General features: G+C 45.5%; 1 protein-coding gene across 1 annotated transcript in view; it reads left to right on the top strand.

The window, feature by feature from the left end:
• reln (reelin) overlaps positions 1–22,120 on the top strand; it is a 194,731-nt gene that overhangs the window by 152,928 nt on the left and 19,683 nt on the right. The window contains exons 23-49 of the mRNA XM_056281407.1: positions 2,034–2,171; positions 2,284–2,470; positions 2,959–3,164; positions 3,472–3,643; positions 4,192–4,398; positions 5,119–5,354; positions 5,648–5,805; positions 6,229–6,436; positions 6,531–6,607; positions 7,517–7,675; positions 8,328–8,522; positions 11,568–11,841; positions 11,992–12,132; positions 12,258–12,435; positions 13,099–13,183; positions 13,313–13,495; positions 13,923–14,091; positions 14,286–14,391; positions 14,524–14,750; positions 14,884–15,107; positions 16,315–16,465; positions 16,934–17,192; positions 17,837–18,086; positions 18,279–18,447; positions 19,446–19,586; positions 20,128–20,305; positions 21,375–21,568. Of these exons, the coding sequence (XP_056137382.1) occupies positions 2,034–2,171; positions 2,284–2,470; positions 2,959–3,164; positions 3,472–3,643; positions 4,192–4,398; positions 5,119–5,354; positions 5,648–5,805; positions 6,229–6,436; positions 6,531–6,607; positions 7,517–7,675; positions 8,328–8,522; positions 11,568–11,841; positions 11,992–12,132; positions 12,258–12,435; positions 13,099–13,183; positions 13,313–13,495; positions 13,923–14,091; positions 14,286–14,391; positions 14,524–14,750; positions 14,884–15,107; positions 16,315–16,465; positions 16,934–17,192; positions 17,837–18,086; positions 18,279–18,447; positions 19,446–19,586; positions 20,128–20,305; positions 21,375–21,568 (4,872 nt within the window). The remainder of the gene's footprint in view (positions 1–2,033; positions 2,172–2,283; positions 2,471–2,958; positions 3,165–3,471; positions 3,644–4,191; positions 4,399–5,118; positions 5,355–5,647; positions 5,806–6,228; positions 6,437–6,530; positions 6,608–7,516; positions 7,676–8,327; positions 8,523–11,567; positions 11,842–11,991; positions 12,133–12,257; positions 12,436–13,098; positions 13,184–13,312; positions 13,496–13,922; positions 14,092–14,285; positions 14,392–14,523; positions 14,751–14,883; positions 15,108–16,314; positions 16,466–16,933; positions 17,193–17,836; positions 18,087–18,278; positions 18,448–19,445; positions 19,587–20,127; positions 20,306–21,374; positions 21,569–22,120) is intronic.

Raw genomic sequence — 22,120 nt, 5'->3', positions numbered from 1 at the left:
TAATAATAACAATAATAATAATAATAATAACAACAACAACAATAATAATAATAATAAACATAATGCACATCACATACTAAAAAAACACAAATGCAACTCGCTAAACAGTAGCTGACGTATTATAAGACAGTCACATAATTGACAAATGCAGGATAAAACATAACAGGATCTCATCTATGTATAATTCTAGCATGACACACAACATAACAAAATGTACATGCCCAGCAAAAATACAAGCATCGAGCAAATACACATTCGCTGTATGTATATACAGTGCATCCGGAAAATATTCACACCCCTTCACTTTCCCCACATTTTGTTATGTTACAGCCTTATTCCAAAATGGATTAAATTCCTTTTTTTTTCTCATCAATCTACACACAATACCCCATAATGACAAAGCGAAAAAGGTTTTGTAGAAATTTTTGCAAATTTATTAAAAATAAAAAACTGATTGCATGTACATAAGTATTCACACCCTTTACTCAGTACTTGGTTGAGGCACCCTTGACAGTGATTACAGCCTCAAGTCTTCTTGGGTATGAAGCTACAACCTTGGCATACCTATATTTGGGGTATTTCTCACATTCTTCTCTGCAGATCCTCTCGAGCTCTGTAAGGTTAGATGGGGAGCGTCGCTGCACAGCTATTTTCGGGTCTTTCCATAGATGTTCAATGGGGTTCAAGTCTGGGCTGTGGCTTGGCCACTCAAGGACATTCACAGACTTGTCCCGAAGCCACTCCTTCGTTGTCTTGGCTGTGTGCTTAGGGTCGTTGTCGTGTTGAAAGGTAAACTTTCGCCCCAGTCTGAGGTCCTGAGCACTCTGGATCTCTCTGTACTTTGCTCCATTCATCTTTCCCTCGATCCTGACTAGTCTCCCAGTTCCTGCCGCTGAAAAACATCCCCACAGCATGATGCTGCCACCACCATGCTTCACTGTAGGGATGGTATTAGCAAGGTGATGAGAGGTGCCTGGTTTCCTCTAGACATGACGTTTGGCATTCAGGCCAAAGAGTTCAATCTTGGTTTCATCAGACCAGAGAATCTTGTTTCTCATGGTCTGAGAGTCCTTTAGGTGCTTTTTGGCAAACTCCAAGTGGGCTGTCATGTGCCTTTTATTGAGTATAGGCTTCCGTCTGGCCACTCTACCATAAAGGCCTGATTGGTGGAGTGCTGCAGAGATGGTTGTCCTTCTGGCAGGTTCTCCCATCTCCACAGAGGAATGCTGAAGCTCTGTCAGAGTGACCATCGGGTTCTTGGTCACCTCCCTGATCAAGGCCCTTCTCCCCCGATTGCTCAGTTTGGCTGGGCGGCCAGCTCTAGGAAGAGTCCTGGTGGATCCAAACTTCTTCCATTTACGAATGATGGAGACCACTGTGCTCTTCGAGACCTTCAAAGCTGTAGAAATTTTTTTGTACCCTTCCCCAGATCTGTGCCTCGATACAATCCTGTCTCGGAGGTCCACAGACAATTCCTCTGACTTCATGGCTTGGTTTCTGCTCTGACATGCACCGTCAACAGTGGGACCTTATATAGACAGGTATGCCTTTCCAAATCATGTCCGATCAATTGAATTTACTACAGGTGGACTCCAATCAAGATGTAGAAACATCTCAAGGATGATCAGTGGAAACAGGATGAACCTGAGCTCAATTTTGAGTCTCATAGCAAAGGGTGTGAATACTTATGTACATGCAATATTTCAGTTTTTTATTTTTAATAAATTTGCAAAAAATTCCACAGAACCTTTTTCACTTTGTCATTATGGGATATTGTATGTAGATTGATGAGGAAAAAAAGGAATTTAATCCATTTTGGAATAAGGCTGTAACATAACAAAATGTGGGGAAAGTGAAGGGGTGTGAATACTTTCCGGATGCACTGTATATTATGTGTTTATATTGTGTTTATAGCATCATATGCTAACAGTTTTGTGATATTTTTTTGGGGAGGGACACCATATCTCAATTTACTCATCAATTTGCAGTTGAGCAGTTAAGAACTGTATGGCATTTTTGCATTCTATATGCAGGTCCAGTGCCACCCGGTTCCGCTGGATCCAGAACTACTACGGGGAGCAGGATGAGTGGGCCCTGGATGACATCTACATTGGCCAGCAGTGTCCTAACATGTGCCACGGACACGGCTGGTGTGACCATGGTCACTGCAGGTCAGCCAAACACACACACACGCACACACACACACACACACACACAGTTGTACCTGTACCTCAGTGTTGTTGTCTTTGTTGGGATAAGAAGTGATCATCTTTTGTCGTGCAGGTGTGACGATGGCTTCTCTGGAACAGACTGCCAGCCCTCCTCCCCGCTCTCCTCCAGTGTGCTGTCTGACTTCGAGTCCCAAGATGCACTCCTGGCCACATGGCAGGAGGTAGTAGGAGGAGAGGTGGTGACCCCTGACATGGGCTGTGCGGTGGTCTCTTCTGGCTCCTCCCTGTACTTCAGCAAGGTAGGCAAACGTTTGTATTTGTATAACCTTTCAACTCAGTCTGGTTTTGCTACACTGACGGAAAAAAGAAACTTGACACTTGTTGATCTGAAACAGTTATTATGTGAAAACAGAATCAGAAAGAGTTTGTCATTTTATTTCATGCACTTGCGCACATGAAATGAAACGAAACATCCCCAGCCCACAGCAGTGCAACACAAAGACAAAAACACATATCCAAAAACTACAAGAACACATATATCAAAACTAACACATATAGTAGCTAAACTAAACAACAACAAAAACCTCTGTAAAAGCACTTTCTCATTCCAGAAAACTTTTCTTTTTACAATCAGTTTGCTTTGCAAATGTCAGAAACACTGTATTCCCCCTGACCTTTGACTCTGGATTTGCGTGCACAGTAATTTTTACATTTTATAAACATGCACTAGTGTTTTGTGTGTGTGTGATTGTACATGTGTGTGTGTGTGTGCACGTGTGTTTATCAGGCTGGACTCAGGCAGCTGGTGAGCTGGGACTTGGACACTGAGTGGGCGGAGTTTGTGCAGTTCTACCTGCGGGTGGGCGGAGACTGGGTGGAGTGTAACCAGGCTGACAGCAGGGAGGAGGGGGTGCTGTTGCAGTACAGCAATGATGGAGGCATCAGCTGGGGTCTCATCGCCGAGATGTACTTCACTGACTTCACCAAGCCTCGGTGAGAGAGCTTAGAGACTGCATCTCTTCTACCAATCCATAGTCTTCCTTCACTGATCATGTTGTTTTGGCATTTGATAGATGAGATGGGATGGGATGGGATGGGATGGGATGGGATGGGATGAGATGAGATGAGATGAGATGAGATGAGATGAGATGGGACGGGATAGTATAGGTTAAGATAGATTTTCAATATTCCTTCACTCGAATGCTAACGAATAGAGTTGTTTATTCCCATTACAACAGTGTCGATCCCAGGCAGCACAGATGATGCCTGGATTAACCATCTTGTCTCCCATCTCTCACAGGTTTGTCCACTATGAGCTGCCTTTGGCCTCAAAGACCCCCTCGACCAGGTTTCGCTGGTGGCAGCCCCTCCACTCTGGAGAGGGATATGACCAGTGGGCCATTGACGATGTCATCATTCTGTCTGAGAGGGAAAAGCACATCATCCCCATGGCCAATCCTACTTTGCCACAGGTCAGCAATCTAAATGTACTGTATAGATTTATAACATGTATATCAGTCCCTTCTCTCAGCAGCTGCAGCCATGATTCAAAATAAACATTTCACACCAAAATCTCAGACAAGGTCATATCAAAGCAGCTTCTAGAAGTTTTTAAAACAACAGCATATTCAGATATAATTAATTTTGGTTATGTTGGCATATGATAATTTGGCTTATTGTGTCAGGGGGATGAATGACATCCTGACAAATGACAACCTTGTTAAGTATTTCGTGTTGGTGTTGTTTGACTGTTGTAACGCCTCAATGCTGTAGATCGCTGCAAGTGTAAGGCTCCACTTTGGTATTTTGGGTGCTGCCTCAGACTGGCAGTCTTCCTACCTTACAAATGGAAAATGATTTATGTCCACTGATGGCTATGTCTCCTCGCAGTCAGTGAACTCATGTGGCACACTGTAACACTCTGTTCTGGCTCCAACTATTGTCCTTGTGTATCCTCTGCCACAGATGCGTACCCGCTACACAGCATGTTCTCCCCTTCTCTGCTCTTCCATCTCCACAGAACTTTTATGAGAAACCAGCATTTGATTACCCTCTGAACCAGATGAGTGTGTGGCTGATGCTGGGTAATGAGGGCATGGAGAGGGAGAGCAACGGCAGCTTCTGTGCCCCCACACCCTCTGCTATGGTGTTTGGACGCTCCGATGGCGACAGGGTGGCAGTCACCAGAGACCTGACCCTACGCCCAGGCTACACCCTTCAGTTTAAGGTACTCAAGGGGTATAAACGTGAAATTAAATCAGTTTTAGATTTAGAAAGGCCAAATGTATTGTGAGCGTACCTAACATTTTACTGAGTACATTCACTATTGTGGGCAGCATGGTGGCACAGTGGTTAGTGCAGTCGCCTCACAGCGAGAAGGTCCTGGGTTCGAACCCCGGAGTAGTCCACCTTGGGGGTCATCCCGGGTCATCCTCTGTGTAGAGTTTGCATGCTCTCCCCGTGTCTACGTGGGTTTTCTCCGGGTGCTCCGGTTTCCTCCCAAAGTTGAAAGACATGTACTAGGTTGGGTGAATCAGCCATACTAAATTGTCCCTAGGTGTGTGTGTGTGTGTGTGTGTGTGTGTGTGTGTGTGTGTGTGTGTGTGTGTGTGTGTGTGTGTGTGTGTGTGTGTGGGCCCTGTGATGGACTGGTGGCCTGTCCAGGGTGTTTCCCTGCCTGCCGCCCAATGACTGCTGGGATAGGCTCCAGCATCCCATGACCCTAATTAGAATAAGCGGTTTGGATAAGGGATGGATGGATGGATTCACTATTGTATTGTGACTACTTTAGCCATTCTGGAATCGCATCTGTGATAAGTAGTGTGTGATACCAAAGCAATGTAATCATTTCTTCTGTGTCTTGAGATGCATTTTCCAAATAAAGACTATGCCTGTATAACTGGTTTTCCCTTTCCACCCCTTTCCCCCGTTCTCCCTCCCCTCCCAGTTGAACATCGGCTGTGAGTCAGAATTCAGTGCATCGGCCCCAGTCCTGCTGCAGTACTCCCATGACGCTGGCCGGACCTGGGCCCTGGTGAAGGAGGGCTGTTACCCAGGTACCCCCGGGACAGGTGGCTGTGAAGGCAGTGGGCGTGAGCTCAGGGAGCCCACTGTCTACAACACTGGAGACTACGAGCAGTGGACGAGGGTCACTGTTGTCATACCGCGCAATGTTGCAGCCAGGTAAAAGACTGCTTTATTCATCCTCACTTGAGAAACTTACACAATATTAATCACGCCAGCTTGAAATTACATTATCACTCCATTAATACTGTCTTATAAGTACTTCATACTGACCAGTTGTGTTACTGGAGCTATTTAGGATTTATTTGACTTTGTGATGTCAATTTCCCGAAAGCAACTTGACCAAAGTTTTTCTAGAGGACAGATAGAGAGGGTGGTCTATTCCACATCATGCATTGAAAAACTATATTGTCCCTGTCTTTCTCCTTCGCTCTTGCCCTCCTTTTCCCCAGTAAAACCAGGTTCCGCTGGTTCCAGGAAAGCAGCATGCATCGCGACGCTCCACCCTTCGCCCTGGACGGGGTCTACATTTCGGAGCCCTGCCCCAACCACTGCGGAGGCCATGGAGATTGCATCTCTGGGGTCTGTTTCTGTGACATGGGATACACAGGTACAGCCGCTAGGAGGTGCAGAGGGGATCAGGGATCGATTTAAATAGTCGACAGTGAAGAAGAGAAAGGGAAAGAAAAGAACAAAACAAAAAGAAGAGAAGAAAACAAAAGTTAATGTATCATGAACATACATACAAATCTGATTTGACCCAAGTCCATTACAAAGCAGGAGGACTAAAAAGAGGGAGAGGACACGAGGAGAGCACAAATAAAGCAGCAAAAAGAAAGCACAAATGTTAAAGAAGAGTCAGATGGTGAAAGAGTTGTGAAAAAGATGTTAAAGGGGTTAGCAGGAAAGCTTCCGGATATGAACTTATTAGCTTCCCAATCTTTGTTAACAATTGTAGCGCATAATTTTTCCATCTTTGTGCTAAATTGTGTCTTGTGTTTCTCTGTTTTCTGTCCAAATGTCTTTCCTCCAGTGGAGCAGGACAGCTGTGTGCTTTCTGTGGCCAGTCCCACAGAGCTGACGGAGGGGTTTGAGGGGAAGCTGAGCCCACTGTGGCAGAGCCTTAGCGGGGGTCAAATCGGAGGGGGTTGCGGGGCCATTGGTGAGGGAAAGGCCCTGTACTTCAGTAGTTCGGGCAGGAGGGAGGCGCGTACTGTGCCCCTGGACACCACCAACACACGGTTAGCACAATCCATACCTTTAAAACCTCCAATGACTGATCGTGAGTGTCTGCGCTACAAGTCTCTCTTAAACTCAGTATCCATCTCTGTCCAGGCTGGTCCAATTCTACATCCGCATTGGCAGCAAGAGTCTGGGACCCACCTGCACCAGGCCTCGCTCACGAAATGAAGGTATCCAACTTTTATAACTGCACTTGTTTGCCAACACTCGTCAGTCAGATCCATCTGCTGCCCCACTGTGGCTTGCTTCTGACACTGCAGCCTGTCATAACTGACTACCACTTCCTTGGATTCAGCGTCGGTTCAGACCTTGTGCCATATGTGCCTTGTCACGCTACCCGTCTCTGATCTGCCCTGTAAGTTCTCGTGGTCTAGCCGAGACTGCGCAGCTGTAGACCGGCCGCATCCTCAGTGCCTTTTAAATGCAAAATCAAAGCCTGTTGTTGTCTGATTTGTAAGCTCTAGCTTGCAGCAGTGGAAGCCAGGGGAAGGTAGTGAGGCCTCCGCCTGATCTATTGCAGATAAAAAAAAAAGACACCTTTTGTACAGCGATAATTAAGATCATTATTAATTAAAGCTTCTCAAGGACTATAGGATCTATTCTATTATTCTGTTTTACTCTAACTCCATGAAACGCTCTGAAGGACAGTTTGTAGTTGACGCATGCCTGCAGCCACATCCTCAGCCCTGCGGCGACAAGATCAGGTACTTTAGAGAGTAATGTTGCCTCTGATGTGGGCCAGCAGATGCAAGACCCTAACCACAAATTATGACGTTAGTAGGCAGAACACAGATTAAACCATTTGCCTGTTGTTTGTATTAGGTGCCTTTATGAGTGTTTGTTCTGGATTATGGCACAGGAATTGTTACATCATATCCTGTATTTATGTTAAAATAAGACTCTATTCTATTCTATTGTGTAGAACCATGGCTACTATAAACCTGATTCTACCATTCATAATCTTTTTCACATCATCATTGTTTTTGTTTTTCTTTGCATTCTGCCTTTTGTGACCTGCAAACTATTTTTCAGACAGTGTAACCTACTGGTCCACCTCGGCTCTCTCTCTTGGATCCTAGGTGTCATTGTCCAGTTCTCTACCAATAATGGCATCCAGTGGCAGTTCCTGAGGGAGCTGGACTTCGGTTCCTTCTTGGAGCCCCAGGTGGTGACCATCGAGCTGTCACCCCCTGCCAAGACCCCCTACACCGTGTTCCGCTGGTGGCAGCCACAGCAGGGTGAGCCCAACACACATACACACACACACACACACACACACACACACACACACACACACACACACACACACACACACACACACACACACACACACACACACACACACACACACTCTAGAACCTTTCAGACACACAGTTTCAAGGCATCACATTTTTCTGTTTCAAACTGTGCTTGTGTGTTTGAGGTTATTTTGTATATTGTCCTTATCTCTTTTTTACTCTCTCTCTCTCACTCTCTCTCTCCATCTCGCTCTCTCTCTCTCTGTCTGTCGCTCTCTGTCTCTCGCTCTTGCTCTCTATTTCACTCTTGCTCGCTCTCCATCTCCCTCTCTCTCGCTCTCTGTCTGTCTGTCTCTCTCTCACTCTGTCTTTCTCTCTGTCTCTCTCTCTTTCTCGTGCTCTCACTGTCTGTCTGTCTTTCTGTTTGTCTCTCTTTCTCCCTGTCTCTCACACTGTCTGTCTGTCTGTCTCTCCCTCTCTGTCTCACGTGCGCGGTCACTGTCTGTCTGTCTGTCTGCCTCTCTCACGCTCTCGTTGTCTGTCTGTCTGTCTGTCTGTCTCTCTCTCTCTCTCTCTCTCTCTCTCTCTCTCTCTCTCTCTCTCTCTCTCTCTCTCTCACACTCTCATTGTCTGTCTGTCTGTCTCTCTCTAGGTAAACATTCTGCCCAGTGGGCACTGGACGACATTCTCATCGGGATGAATGACAGCTCCCGGACAGGTTTCCATGACAAGTTTGACGGCACATCGCCCCTCAGACACAACTGGTATCGGATCCAGGGTGGAGAGGTGACTGTGGACTGCCTGTCCCTAGACACAGCTCTTACCTTCAACTCTGAGGCTATCGACAGTGAGTTAAACGCACATGTACACAAAGACTCACACGCACACAAATGTACATGTACACACACAAACTGGAACATACACACTTATGTAAGACACTTACATTTTAAATGTACACAAATAAAACACATGCACACATGTATGTGTGTGATTATATGTATGTATGTATGTATGTATGTAATATACTTTTTATAGCAAATTATTTTTAAAAAATGCTTGTGCCCACGACATCACAGTAACACACACACACATGCACAGACTGAATGAAAGTGAATCACCACGACACCCATGGGTCCTGCATTATTAATGAGAACAAACCTGATTGAACAGCCTGCCTGCTATTTATGTGCGCATCAAGCTGTGAGCGGATTTATTTTGTGCAAATATCACATTACAACCGGGTCCATCCATTAAGCAGGACCAGCAAAAGCAATTTGGCAATACTTTTATGAACATAAAGCTGCCCTGTATGCCTTTACACTCATGAAGCACTGACAGCCAGACTTGATGGCTTATTCCATATGAATTAAATAATAATTCAACACCATAGATTACGCTCACCGCTCTCGTGTGTTAACGCTGTCACTGACTTTGTTTGGAGGTGTATATTTATTTTATTTTATGTCATATGGATGGAAAAATTATCTACAATTTAATGAAACTATACCAAATGTGTTGCACATACCTCACCATACCATAGATGCACATTATCCAAATTAGTGGAAATTACACATGCAGTCATGGAAAGTGTTTCACAAAAATGTTGCATTTCATATTTATGCCAATCTCATTTTCATACCATGACAGAGAGGTCTAGTGATAACAATTAGTTTAGGTTCACAGTAGTTAGCTTTACTTCCATTCAAGTCATTGATCCATTCATTTGATGGATATTTTATTTTTAGTCCACTACGTTGCAAATTTTCTAGTGCGGAGACAGTAAGCTAGTGGAGCATCCTGCAGTATGTAGGGGTAAAGAATCTGCTACTTCCTGTCATTAGAGGGTGTGACAAGGTTTAGATAAGACACACTATAGTAGGCAACCATGTGCTATGGAGCACCCAGAGTATGAGGGTTTACCTTCCAACCAACCACCATGCCAGATGATTTCACCTATGTGCACTTCTACCAAAGATGACAGCCAACTAAGCTACTACAGCAGCATCCACACCACTCCGCCATATCCAAAATGTCTTCACAAGGCCATTCTCATCCCACGGTCTCATATACCAATGCTGTTGAAATGGCGTCAATATATGTCCTGGGTTAATGACGACTGGATGAGATTTGGTTAACCAGGTTAGGTGCATGAAGTTAACCACTACCTAATCTTAACCCTAAACTTTTTTTAAACAGGGTTACTTTTCAATTTTCAAACACAAAGCAATCAAACAATGGACCCACAACTACAATACCCCCACTGCCCACCCACCCTCCACACAGATCCATATAGAATCCCCCACCACACTCCCACCCCGCCTGCATTGCCACCTGAAACAACATGAATTCAATCAAACCATAATAAAAACGAACAAACAAGTAAAAACCATAAATTAAATAAACAAAAGAAAAGGGTAAAAATTAACTATAAATAAATAAATAAGCTAAAGGGAAAAGGAGAATCGAAGAGAGAAGGTTGAGCTTTAGATTGTAAGCCCATCAACCCCAGCCACCAACCGAGCATCTAACTCCTCCATAAAAGTCTAAAAAGGATGAGTGGAATTTGGATATAGATCCTCTCATGGTATATCTGATCTTTTCTAATTTCAGTGACTATATAACCTCTGCAATCCAATGGGTGAAAGTAGGAGGGGAAGCTTCCTTCCATTTGAGCTGTGTCAATCTTCTAGCAAATAGAGTGGTGTAGAACAACAGGTTTGCCTGAGTAGCGTTTAAATGTGCACCAGCTGGAACGAACCCAAAGATGGCACTCAGAGGAGCAGGTTCAGGTGGTTAACATAAAACAGGGGCCATGGCCCCAAAGATGGAATGCCAGAACTGAGTTAGTTTCGGACAGGACCAGAACATATGTTAGAGACTGGCAGTGGCTTATTTGCACTTGTCACATGTTGGGTCTAAATATGAGTTAATTTTAGCTCATTTCTTTTTGCACCGATGAAGGTGGTGCACTACTTTGAACTGGATTATGTCATGTCTTGGGCATATAGAGGAGGACTATATCCTCTTAATTACTAGATAAGTTTCCTCTGGAATGGACATTTCCATATCACTCCCATTGATGTTTTTAGGGGTTCAAGTGGTACCTGATCAAAAATATTAATTGCATAATAAAATTTGCTGATATACCCTTTTTCAGCAGGATTACTTTCAAGAATGTGGTCCAATTGGGTCTTTGGAGGCAGAACTGGGAAACCATTAAATTTAAATCGAGTAAAATCACAAATCTGCACATATCTAAAAAAGTGACTTCGAGGTAAATTAAACTTCTCAGACAGCTGATCGAAAGACGCCAATGCGTCATCAATAAATAGGTCCTCCAAAGTGAATAGTCCATTGAGCCTCCAAAGCTCAAAGGCTCCCATCAGAATTAGAGGGGACAAAACACGGATCTTTTTGCAAGAGGAGTACCAATAGGGAGAGCTTTACATTTGAAATTTCCAAATCTTGATAGACTCAAATATGACTGGGTTATCAGTAAATTGGGATATAGGGTAAGCCCAAGGGAGTGCTGAGCAGAGAAGTGAGTGTAAAGATACATGAGAGACAGATGACATCTTCAAGGTTAACCAATGTGGAATTTCGGTGTCAGCTGGTGCAGTTGACTGACCTACTCATACCACTCCCTGGTCAAGATGTTTGTGACATTGTATGTCACTGCAGGAGATAATGGACATGAACATCTATTAACAAAGTTGGAGAGAGAAATACAGTCAGTATACAAAATGAAAGGGGACATATTTACCATCAGTAGACCAGTAGAGGAAAGATAGACTGCCGAGATGAGTAAAAAGTAAAAAAAGAAGAAGGGGGGGCTTCCTGTAGAATAAAGCACCACCTTAACCCATGAAACGTCTCCTCCCTGTGCTCATAGAGAAGCCCCGGTATGCTGAGAGCTGGGACTTTGAGGTATCCGGCTCGTCCTTCCTGCAGTTTGAGATGAGTATGGGCTGCAGTAAGTCCACCTCCTTCTCCCACGGTGTGCGGCTGGAATACTCCACTGACTGCGGCCGCCACTGGGCTCTCATCACCCCTGAGTGTGTGCCCCCGGCCATAGGATGTGCTGGTTACACACAGAGCTCCATCTATACCTCCACCCAGTACAAACACTGGAGGAGAATCACTGTGTACCTGCCAAGCGCCGCCAAGTAAGTGTCATGGGCATGAAGTATGTCTGTGTTCAATGTGATGAACTTCAGTTGGAATCTAAAATGGTATTTTTGCATATGCAAGCTGATACAGCAATATTGTGTAAATGTCTTTATGTGTAGGATAATATTTTCCATATTGCCCCCCAGTTCCCCTAGGACTCGTTTCCGCTGGATCCAGACCCACTTTACCCCTGGAGCAGAGGGCTGGGCCCTGGACAACGTGCTGCTCGCTCCCGGTTGTCCCTGGATGTGCTCAGGACATGGTCTGTGTGACAATGGACGCTGCATGTAAGTGCATTGGCTCCTGTATGAAATCCACTTTTCAATCATTTTTCCTTTTGTTCATGTTCTGACTATCCTTTTCTCTGGAAGTCCATCTTTGTCACTAACCCCTTTTTCCAACTCTGCCTCAGGTGTGATAAAGGTTATGGAGGGGCTCACTGTGTACCCTTGGCCCCTTTGCCATCTGTGCTGAGGGATGACTTTAATGAGAACCTGCAGCAGGAGACATGGCCTGAGGTGTACGGCGCAGAGAGAGGGACACTAAGCGGAGAGCCTCTTAAATCTGGCACTGCCATGATCTTCAAAGGGGTGAGGCTCTTAAAACTCTTGTGGAGAGCAACCAGAACACAGATAAGTTAAGATATATATGTACAGGATACTTATATTGTGCAGCAAGCAAACTTACATACACATTGTAAAAGAGGAGCACTCAACACAGCTATTGCACAAGCTATAAACATTGTATATTGTGGGATGAGCGGCATAGTGGTTAGCGTGGTCACCTCACAGCAAGAAGGTCCTGGGTTCGAGCCCTGGGGTAGTCCAACCTTGGGAGTCATCCCAGGTCATGATCTGTGTGGAGTTTGCATGTTCTCCCTGTGTCTGCATGGGTTTCCTCTGGGTGCTCTGGTTTCCTCCCACAGTCCAAAGACATGTAGGTCCAGTGAATCAGCCATACTAAATTGTCCCTAGGTGTGACTGTGTCAGTCCTGTGATGGCCTAGCGGCCTGTCCAGGGTGTCTCCCCGCCTGCCGCCCAGTGACTGCTGGGATAGGCTCCAGCATCCCCGCGACCCTGAGAGCAGGATAAGCGGTTTGGATAATGGATGGATGATGGATTGTGGGGATGAATACCATTCAACAATAATGTCCTTATCAGCTCAATCAAAATGAGCACACACAGATGCACAAGAGGCGGGCAGGCTTACTCACAATCCAACATACATACACCAGTAATGTCATTTTTTTGTAGGACGGTCTGCGTATGTTGGTCTCACGGGACCTGGATTGCACCAGCACACTCTACATCCAATTCTCCTTCAAGTTCATCACCAAAGGTACATCCATTTTCAACTCGTTATGTCTTTTTTGTGTTTATTGTTTTGTTGGGGGGGGGGGTTGTGTGTTAGAGCTGCATGTTGATCTGCCACACACAGTGGAAGAACTGTCCTCTGTTTGGGTACCAGGTGTGCCGGAGCGCTCCCACTCAGTGCTGCTGCAGTACTCTGTGAATGGAGGGATCAGCTGGCTGCTGCTGGACGAGTTCTACTTCCCCACCTCCACCGACACGCTGTTCCTCCACCTGCCGCTGCCAGCCAGCGCCCAGACCAACGCCACCCGCTTCAGGCTCTGGCAGCCGTACAACAGTGGTGAGCCGACGCAGACCGCGAGAAGACACACGCATAATAAACGCAGGAGTTCATAAAAATTTCTCCTCCCTTTCTTTCTCCGTTGCCTGCAGTGTTTCCTCCTTGCACTTCTCTTTTTTCTCTCTCCATCTGTTTCTGCTTCAGTCCCCCCCCCTATTTTTCTGTCTTTATCTCTATTTCTGTTTCTTCCTCCATCCATCCATGTATCCATCTATCTATCTATCTATCTATCTATCTATCTATCTATCTATCTATCTATCTATCTATCTATCTATCTATCTATCTATCTATCTATCTATCTATCTATCTATCTATCTATCTATCTGTCTATATCTCATTTCAACCTGTTGTAAAGCAGCAGAGACTCAGCATGCTGTAACCACATTCCTTTGTTGAAGGCATGTTTCTCTCTCCATCTGGCCTGCAGGTAAGAAAGAGGAGGTATGGGTGATTGATGATCTCATCATTGATGGTAGCTCCTTGAACAACCCACCACTAGTAACAGACAGCTTTGAAGAAGGCCCCAATGAGTCCAACTGGCTCTTCTACCCCGGGGGTAACACTGGCCTTTACTGTCCCTACCAGAAGACTGGCCTGTGAGTAACAAAAAAAAACACACAAAAAAAAACCCCAGTTGTTTTGGTTGGTGGTTTTTTGTTGTTTTTTCTTTTAGTGATTCAAGATGGCTTGTCCTGATTTTATATGATGTGTATCTGGAGCTGAAAATAGGCCTGTTTACATCTGATAATCCCTATGTGTGTGTGTGTGTGTGTGTTTTTATCACAAACAGGGAGGAGGATGAGTCAGCCATGGTGTTTGTTTCCAGCGAGCTCGGTGAGCACTCCATCACCACCAGGGATATTGACGTCAATGAGAACACCATCATCCAATTTGAGGTATAAACAGTCACACTCTTAGTGCCTTGTTTAGAAGCAGTAATGAAGAAACGAGCATGCTTCCCTTTTTTTTGCAAGATGTAACTTGTAGCCCACCGTTTCCACTCGTGTTGTGTGTCTCTGTTTTGCCAGATCAACGTGGGCTGCACGGCCGACAGCTCCTCGGCCAACCCAGTGCATCTTGAGTTCTCTCGGGACTTTGGAGCAACGTGGCACCTTCTGGTGCCCCTGTGTGCCGGCGGGCCCCAGCCCTCGTCCCTCTGTTCCACAGAACTGCACCCCGCCAGCGTCTACTATGCCGGCACCACCCAGGGCTGGAGAAGAGAGGTCATCCACTTTGGCAAGCTGCGCCTCTGTGGGTAAGGACAGGACACACGCAGTAGACCACCACAACAAAAAGAGAGAAAAAGGGGGGGGAAAGTATATTCATCTTCTTATCTGTCTATTTATTTATCTATCTGTTCATCCATCTGTCCACCCCTCACAACTCAGGTCAGTGAGGTTCCGTTGGTACCAGGGTTTCTACTCAGCTGGCTCTGCTCCTCCCACCTGGGCCCTGGACAACATCTACATCGGCCCTCAGTGTCAGGACATGTGCAATGGCCACGGGGCCTGTGTCGGCGGCACACACTGTGTGTGTGACCCCGGCTATTCTGGAGCTGACTGCTCCGTGCCCAACACCCCAAACCCCGACTTCCTTAAGGCGGACTTCGAAGGTATGCGAACAGGCAGGATGCCCATTCAAACACACAGGAAGCAGCTTGTATGAGGGGCTGATTAGTCCAATAACATTGAGATGCTTTCACACTCACAGCTTGTGTTTCTGCATATTTGTATGTGTGGTGGCATGGTCGCCGAGTTAGTCAACTGTTCAAGCAGTCTTGTGGAAGGTCTCGCCTAAGAACCGCAGTCTGGACACTGAAGAATTGTTTTACAGAAACAGTCTGTCAGAGCCCAACTTTCAGTCCACACAGGTTTCCTTTTTCGGATGAGAGCGCAGTCTCTTGTAATCCTTTTGCTGAGTAACAGCTGACAATTCTCATATGAGCAACCGTACGCACCATCACCTAGCATTCCCTCAGGCCCCTTTTCTCTGCCTATCAAACACAAACACATATTGTACACAGCAAAGTTAATGACAAAGGTGTTCCTCATTGCCCAGATGAGCCAATCTGAATGTTCCTTGCTGCCAAACCAACGTCAGGGGCGCCAACTGTCACATTAGCCACTGCCACTGCAGTTTTTTTGTTTGTATTTCTTTTAGATATATGTGCATTAGAGACTGCAGGGTGGTGACAGGGGAAAACTTATAGCTAGGCAGCATCGGATGGTGGTCTGTAGAATGACTTTGGAGACTAACAAGAGGAAGAGAGTGATGGCAGAGCTAAGGATCAAATGGTGGAAGTTGAAGAAGACTGTTGTGTGGAGTTCAAGGAGGCGCTAGACAGGCACTGGATGGTAGTGAAGAGTTGCCGGATGGCTGGGCAACCACTGCAGAACTAGTTAGGGAGACAGCTAGGAAGCTCTTTGGTGTGTCATCGGGACAGAGGAAAGAAGACGAGGAGACTTGATGGTGGAATGAGGAAGTACAGCAAAGTATACAGAGAGAGAGGTTTGTAAATAAGAAGTTTGATAGTCAGAGAGATGAAGAAAGTAGACGGGAGTTCATGGCACAAGATTGAGATGGTTTGGACATGTGTGGAGGAGATATGCTGGGTATAATGGGAGAAGGATGCTGAATATGGAGCTGCCAGGGAAGAGGGAAAGAGGAGGGCCAAAGAGGAGGTTTATGGATGTGGTGAGGGAGGACATGCAGGTGGCTGGTGTGACAGAGGAAGCCAAAAGTAGTAGTGGAGATATAACTTCGCTGTGTTTGTGTAGATCAATGCATGTGTTTGTGTGTGCATATCTTTCGGTGTCAAGGGGGAGCAGTTGATGCTGGGCAGTTCAAACAGTTAAGTGGAGGTAAACCATCCAGAAAGTGTGGCATCATGTCCAGCGGCAACCACCTGTTCTTCAGCGAAGACGGCCTGCGCATGCTGGTCACAAATGATATGGACCTGTCTAACGCTAGGTATATATACACACACACACACACACACACACACACACACACACACACACCTATTTATTTTACATGCTCAAACTCCTTCACTCACTCACATTATTACGCCATCTCTCTCTCGTTCTCTCTCTCTCTCTTTTTCACTCAAACACACACACAGAACAAAACATAAAATAAGACTAAAAAGTAGACTGTAAAATCCGTTAACAATGTCATTCTCTATCTTTCATTCACTTATCGCTAACCCACAAATACACATTTACTCTTCCTCTCACACAACCACACGATACACTGTCTCCCACTCACACCTACACACATACACATTTAAACACAGTATAGTCAAACATTAATTGAACTGCACAGAAAACTCATTTTTACACAAGTTCACTGCATATTTTACTAATCCAGCCCAACATGTTCACCACTCGTTTGTCGCCCTAGATGGAAGCTGGAGGTGATAAGCTCTGTGTTTTCCAGGTTTGTGCAGTTCTTCCTGCGTCTGGGCTGTGGTAAGGCTGCCCCAGACCCACGCTCCCAGCCGGTGCTGCTCCAGTTCTCTGTGGACGGAGGTCTGACCTGGGCCCTCCTGCAGGACTTCCTCTTCAGCAACAGCAGTAACCAGGCTCGCCTTGTGGCCCTTGAGATCCCACTGCGTGCCCGCACCCCGTCCACCCGCCTCCGCTGGTGGCAGCCCTCTGAGAATGGACACTTCTACAGCCCCTGGGTCATCGATCAGGTACAGTAAAACAGGAGATGTATCAGCCATTTTCTTTCCCTCCATATATCAATTAATTTATCAGTTCATCCATCAACCCATTATTCCATTCCTCCTTCCATCTTTTCATCCATCCATCCATCCATCCACCCATCAATCAAATCATTCATTCATCCATTTCCATCATAGTTCTAATCCATACATTAATCTCTAAACAATTAACAGATATGCCATCTATCTATCTATCTATCTATCTATCTATCTATCTATCTATCTATCTATCTATCTATCCATCCATCCATCCATCCATCCATCCATCCATCCATCCATCCATCCATCCATCCATCCATCCATCCATCCATCCATCCATCCATCTATCTATCTATCTATCTATCTATCTATCTATCTATCTATCTATCTATCTATCTATCTATCTATCTATCTATCTATCTATCTATCTATCTATCTATCTATCTATCTATCTATCTATCTATCTATCCATCTGAATCCAACCGACCATTTCAGCAAAATGACTGCTGTTAGGATGATGGAAGAGAAATTGTTGTATTGAGAATCATTCCAGTTGAATAATTCCATTTGACCCACTTCAGATGGCCAAACTGAATGTGCCATTATGTTCTCTCTTTCTCTATCTCACTCTCCAGGTGGTGGTGGGTGGCAGCGCCAGTGGCTGGGGCCCTCTGGAGGACGACTTCTCTTCCATTGATGGCCGCTCTTGGCTCCTCCACCCCGGGGGGACCCGCATGCCTGTGTGTGGTTCTGACGGGGCCGCCTTCGCCTTCATAGAGAAGTCCAACACGCGCTATGCTGTCACCACCGACATCAGCCTGGGCCAGGACGCCTTCATCCAGTTTGACTTCTCCGCCTCCTGCTCCGTCACAAACTCCTGCTACTGTAAGCAACAAAAAAAAAAGCAGCCTCACTACAGGGAGAAGACTAAGGAGGGTTTGAAGCTGGTTCAGCTTCAAAACAGTCTGTTTCACAGTCATTTCATCAGGCAGATGTGGATGCAGATGGTTAAATTGCGCCAAGTTGTGCTTATTCACATGTGTGTTTCTGACTCCTTGCTTTTGCTCTGTGTCCCAGCCATAGAGTTGGAGTATTCTCTGGACCTGGGTCTGACCTGGCATCCTGTGGTCAGAGACTGCCTGCCCACCAGCCCAGACTGCTCCTCCTACACCCTGCAGAGGCTGCTGGTCTCAGACACTTACAACAAGTGGGGCCGTGTCACCATGCCCATTCCATCATATGCCAGGTTAGTTCTGCCTTGCAGCTGACACACTTTTACTTTTATTGCTCATTATTACAACTACCATGCACAATTAAAGAATTGCATCGGAATTATCTTAACGCTAATTTACATCTGTAGTCCCTGCACAGGGACTACCCAAGAAATGGCATATCACCAAGTTATAGATGTCGAGACTGTGTTGACTTAATTTCGGACACAAACTGTGATTTGGGGCGGCATGGTGACGCAGGGGTTAGCGCGGGCCCCTCGCAGCAAGAAGGCCCTGGGTTCGAGGCCCTGGGTACTCTAACCTTAAGGGTCATCCCTGGTCGTCCTGTGTGTGGAGTTTGCATGTTCTCCCTGTGTCTGCGTGGGTATCCTCTGGGTGCTCCAGTTTCCTCCCACAGTCCAAAGACATGTAGGTCAGGTGAATCGGCCGTACTAAATTGTCCCTAGGTGTGAATGTGTGTGTGTGTGTGTGTGTCGGCCCTGTGATGTTCCAGTGGCCTGTCCAGGGTGTCTTCCCGCCTGCCACCCAATGACTGCTGGGATAGGCTCCAGCATCCGTGTGATCCTGAGAGCAGGAAAAGCGGTTTGGATAATGGACGGATGAGCTGTGATTTAAAAGTAGTAAAGCTTTCTGAATCTGATGTTCAAAACACAAATCAAACCCATGGACATACTGAAGTAGCTTGTAACATGGCCATGGACATAACATTTGCTGAAGGCTACGCCTGTACACACACAGCTGTCCTGATGGGAGTATGGTGAAATACTTTGACTTAGCTACTGCGGCAATAAAGGCAAACTCTGTTCAAGTTAAGTTGGTGTTTTTCTGAAAACCTATCAAGAAAATACAGGCACTCCTCTACTTATTAATCATCAGGTCATGACGTCAAGCAGGCTTCCCCAGAACTGATAAAGAATAGATGGCCTCATTTTATGCTACCTCAAGTGTGAAGTGGCACAATATAATTAAGCTGTGTTTTAGAGATTGTTTGCTCTTTGTTCCTGTCCATCAGGTCCCCAGCCACTCGGTTCCGCTGGTACCAGCAGGCTCCCTTTGACAAACAGCAGACTTGGGCTCTGGACAACCTGTACATTGGAGATGGCTGCCCAGACATGTGCTCTGGACACGGCCGTTGCCAGCAGAGCTCCTGCGTGTAAGCAGCTGCATGCTTTTAGAACAACGTTATTCAAAGAATGAAAGTTAGCAGGACACTTGGTGAGAAACAGAAAAGACATGATGCAACATTCTACAAGAAGGAAGAATGTCTACGTTGTTAGGCTTAATTGACAGAACCACCCTGATACCACCTCAATTACACTTCCACACATCTGACGCACATCAGATTGATCTGCTCAGTGTAAACAGGCGAAAAACACGATACACCATCTTTTGAGCTCTTCGTATTATGGAATTAAATTCCAATACAATACCGATTGCCATCGTCCAAACTGAATTTAAAAAACTCAGGACAGATTTTGTAAACACACAGGCCACATACAGATCACATAATATAAGCACTATAGACAAAAGACCAGATTTGAACCATAAATCCTACAGTGTGGATGTAGAAATTGACATATCTGTGACTGACAAGCAGAGGAGGCGTAAAGTGGGTGAAGGAGTGATGAAAAACACACTTGACGGCTATAGATTTTCAATCACTGGTGCGCTAATTAATTCCACTGATGTCCCAGGTGTGACCCGGAGTGGGGAGGCGAGTACTGTGATGAGCCTGTGGTTCCTCTACCTTCTCAGCTGAAGGACAGCTTCAGCCGGGCTCCCTCCCTCAGCCACTGGCACCTGCTGACCGGGGGCAAACTCAGCACCGTGTGTGGGGCAGTGGCCTCTGGAGCTGCCCTGCACTTCAGCGGGGTAACCACATCTCTACCTAATCTTGACTGTCTGTCTGTCTCTTTCTGTCTGTCCGAGATTTCCCTTATGTGACAAAATCATTGATGCCATCATGTCAATAGTGTGTCTATATTTCATTATAGCACCATGTCATCAAATAGAAAAGCATTAGGTAGCTCGGTAGTGGGGATTGACTTCTATGACCTGGAGGCGGTCGCAGAGGGGAGGATAAGGAGGAAGATGGCTGCCATCTTGATGAATTCCTCCCATCCCCTCCACAACGAGATAGTGGGGAGGAGGAGCACATTCAGTCACAGACTCATTGCCCCTTGGCAAACCATGAAATGCCTTGGCCAGTCTTTTGTACCAACAGCCATCAGGCTCCACAACAAGACCCACCCCCTGCCCCAACCTAGTCCCCCCCACCCCCCTTCCTACCCCCCACCTCCCGCACAATGACTGACTAGGACCGACTCCTTGACCCCCTGGCTCCCGCACAAGGACTGACTAGGACGGACTCCTTGACCTCCATAGGCTGCCACTGAGCCCTCTGACTTATAATTAGGCTGACTTGATCTGTGACCCACCTGACGGTACCATACCTTGCATATTGCACATGGTGTATTGTTTGTACAAGTTGCTACTCTTCACATATGTGTGTATATGCTATGCTATATATATGTATGTATATATATAGATATAGATATACAGAATATATGTGTAGATACTGATCTCATATCTATGGTGTTGTTTAGTATTATTAGTATTAATGTTGGGTTTAGTATTGTTCTGATCCTGAGGTGACTGACGTCTACTATCTATCTATCTATCTATCTATCTATCTATCTATCTATCTATCTATCTATCTATCTATCTATCTATCTAACTACCTATGTTACTCTACCCTGCTGATGTCTTTTTCTCTCTTTTTTTTACCCTCTTTGCTGCTATCTACACCTGAATTTCCCACCGGGGATGAATAAAGGTTATCTTATCTTATCTTATTACATAGTATGTCTATCTTTTGTGTGTGTGTGTGTGTGTGTGTGTGTGTGTGTGTGTGTGTGTGTGTGTGTGTGTGTGTATGTAGAGTTGCAGCCGTCAGCTGGTAACCGTGGACCTGAACCTGACCAACGCTGAGTTTATCCAATTTTACTTCATGTACGGCTGCATGATCCAACCTAGCAACCGTAACCAGGGTGTACTTCTGGAGTACAGTTTGAACGGAGGCATCAACTGGCATTTGCTGACGGAAATCTTCTATGATCTCTACACTAAGCCAGGGTGAGTTTTTTTTAAACAAGCAGCTGATGGACACATTAATTAAGTATATGCAATTGTAAGCCTTCACTCAATGACCCGAATGAGTCATAAAGCTGAAAAATCTCTATGTGGAAGTTAAACCATCCCACTGTAATAAGTTTGCATTGGAATACATTGTTTTATTCACAACTTCTGTGCTAAACATCAATTCTTATAAGTATGTTCATAATAATAATATGATTGTGTTAAAAATATGTTGAAGTCTCCCGATTGTTTGTTTCAGCTGTGTTAGTCAGACAAGTGATACCAGGGAGATATTTCACAAAAGCGGGATTAGAAAGTCAGCCGGATAATGGTGATGCTGTTGCCTGGTTATCCTGAATCAGAACATAAGGTTAAGAAATATTATTGGGTTTAGAAATATGATGTGGTCATGGGGAGGATCTGGAAGTAGAGATCACAGAAGACCGGTGGGAGGTAATTCTACGGCGGGTCCACTCCTCTTCAATTTGTGCTGGACATGGACTCATTCAATGTAAAAATTGTACACCGTACACATTTAACTAAAGTTAG

This window comes from Lampris incognitus, chromosome 6 (genome assembly GCF_029633865.1).
Source record: "Lampris incognitus isolate fLamInc1 chromosome 6, fLamInc1.hap2, whole genome shotgun sequence".
Classification (NCBI taxonomy): Eukaryota; Metazoa; Chordata; class Actinopteri; order Lampriformes; family Lampridae; genus Lampris; species Lampris incognitus.
This window is presented reverse-complemented; position numbering and strand designations above follow the sequence as displayed.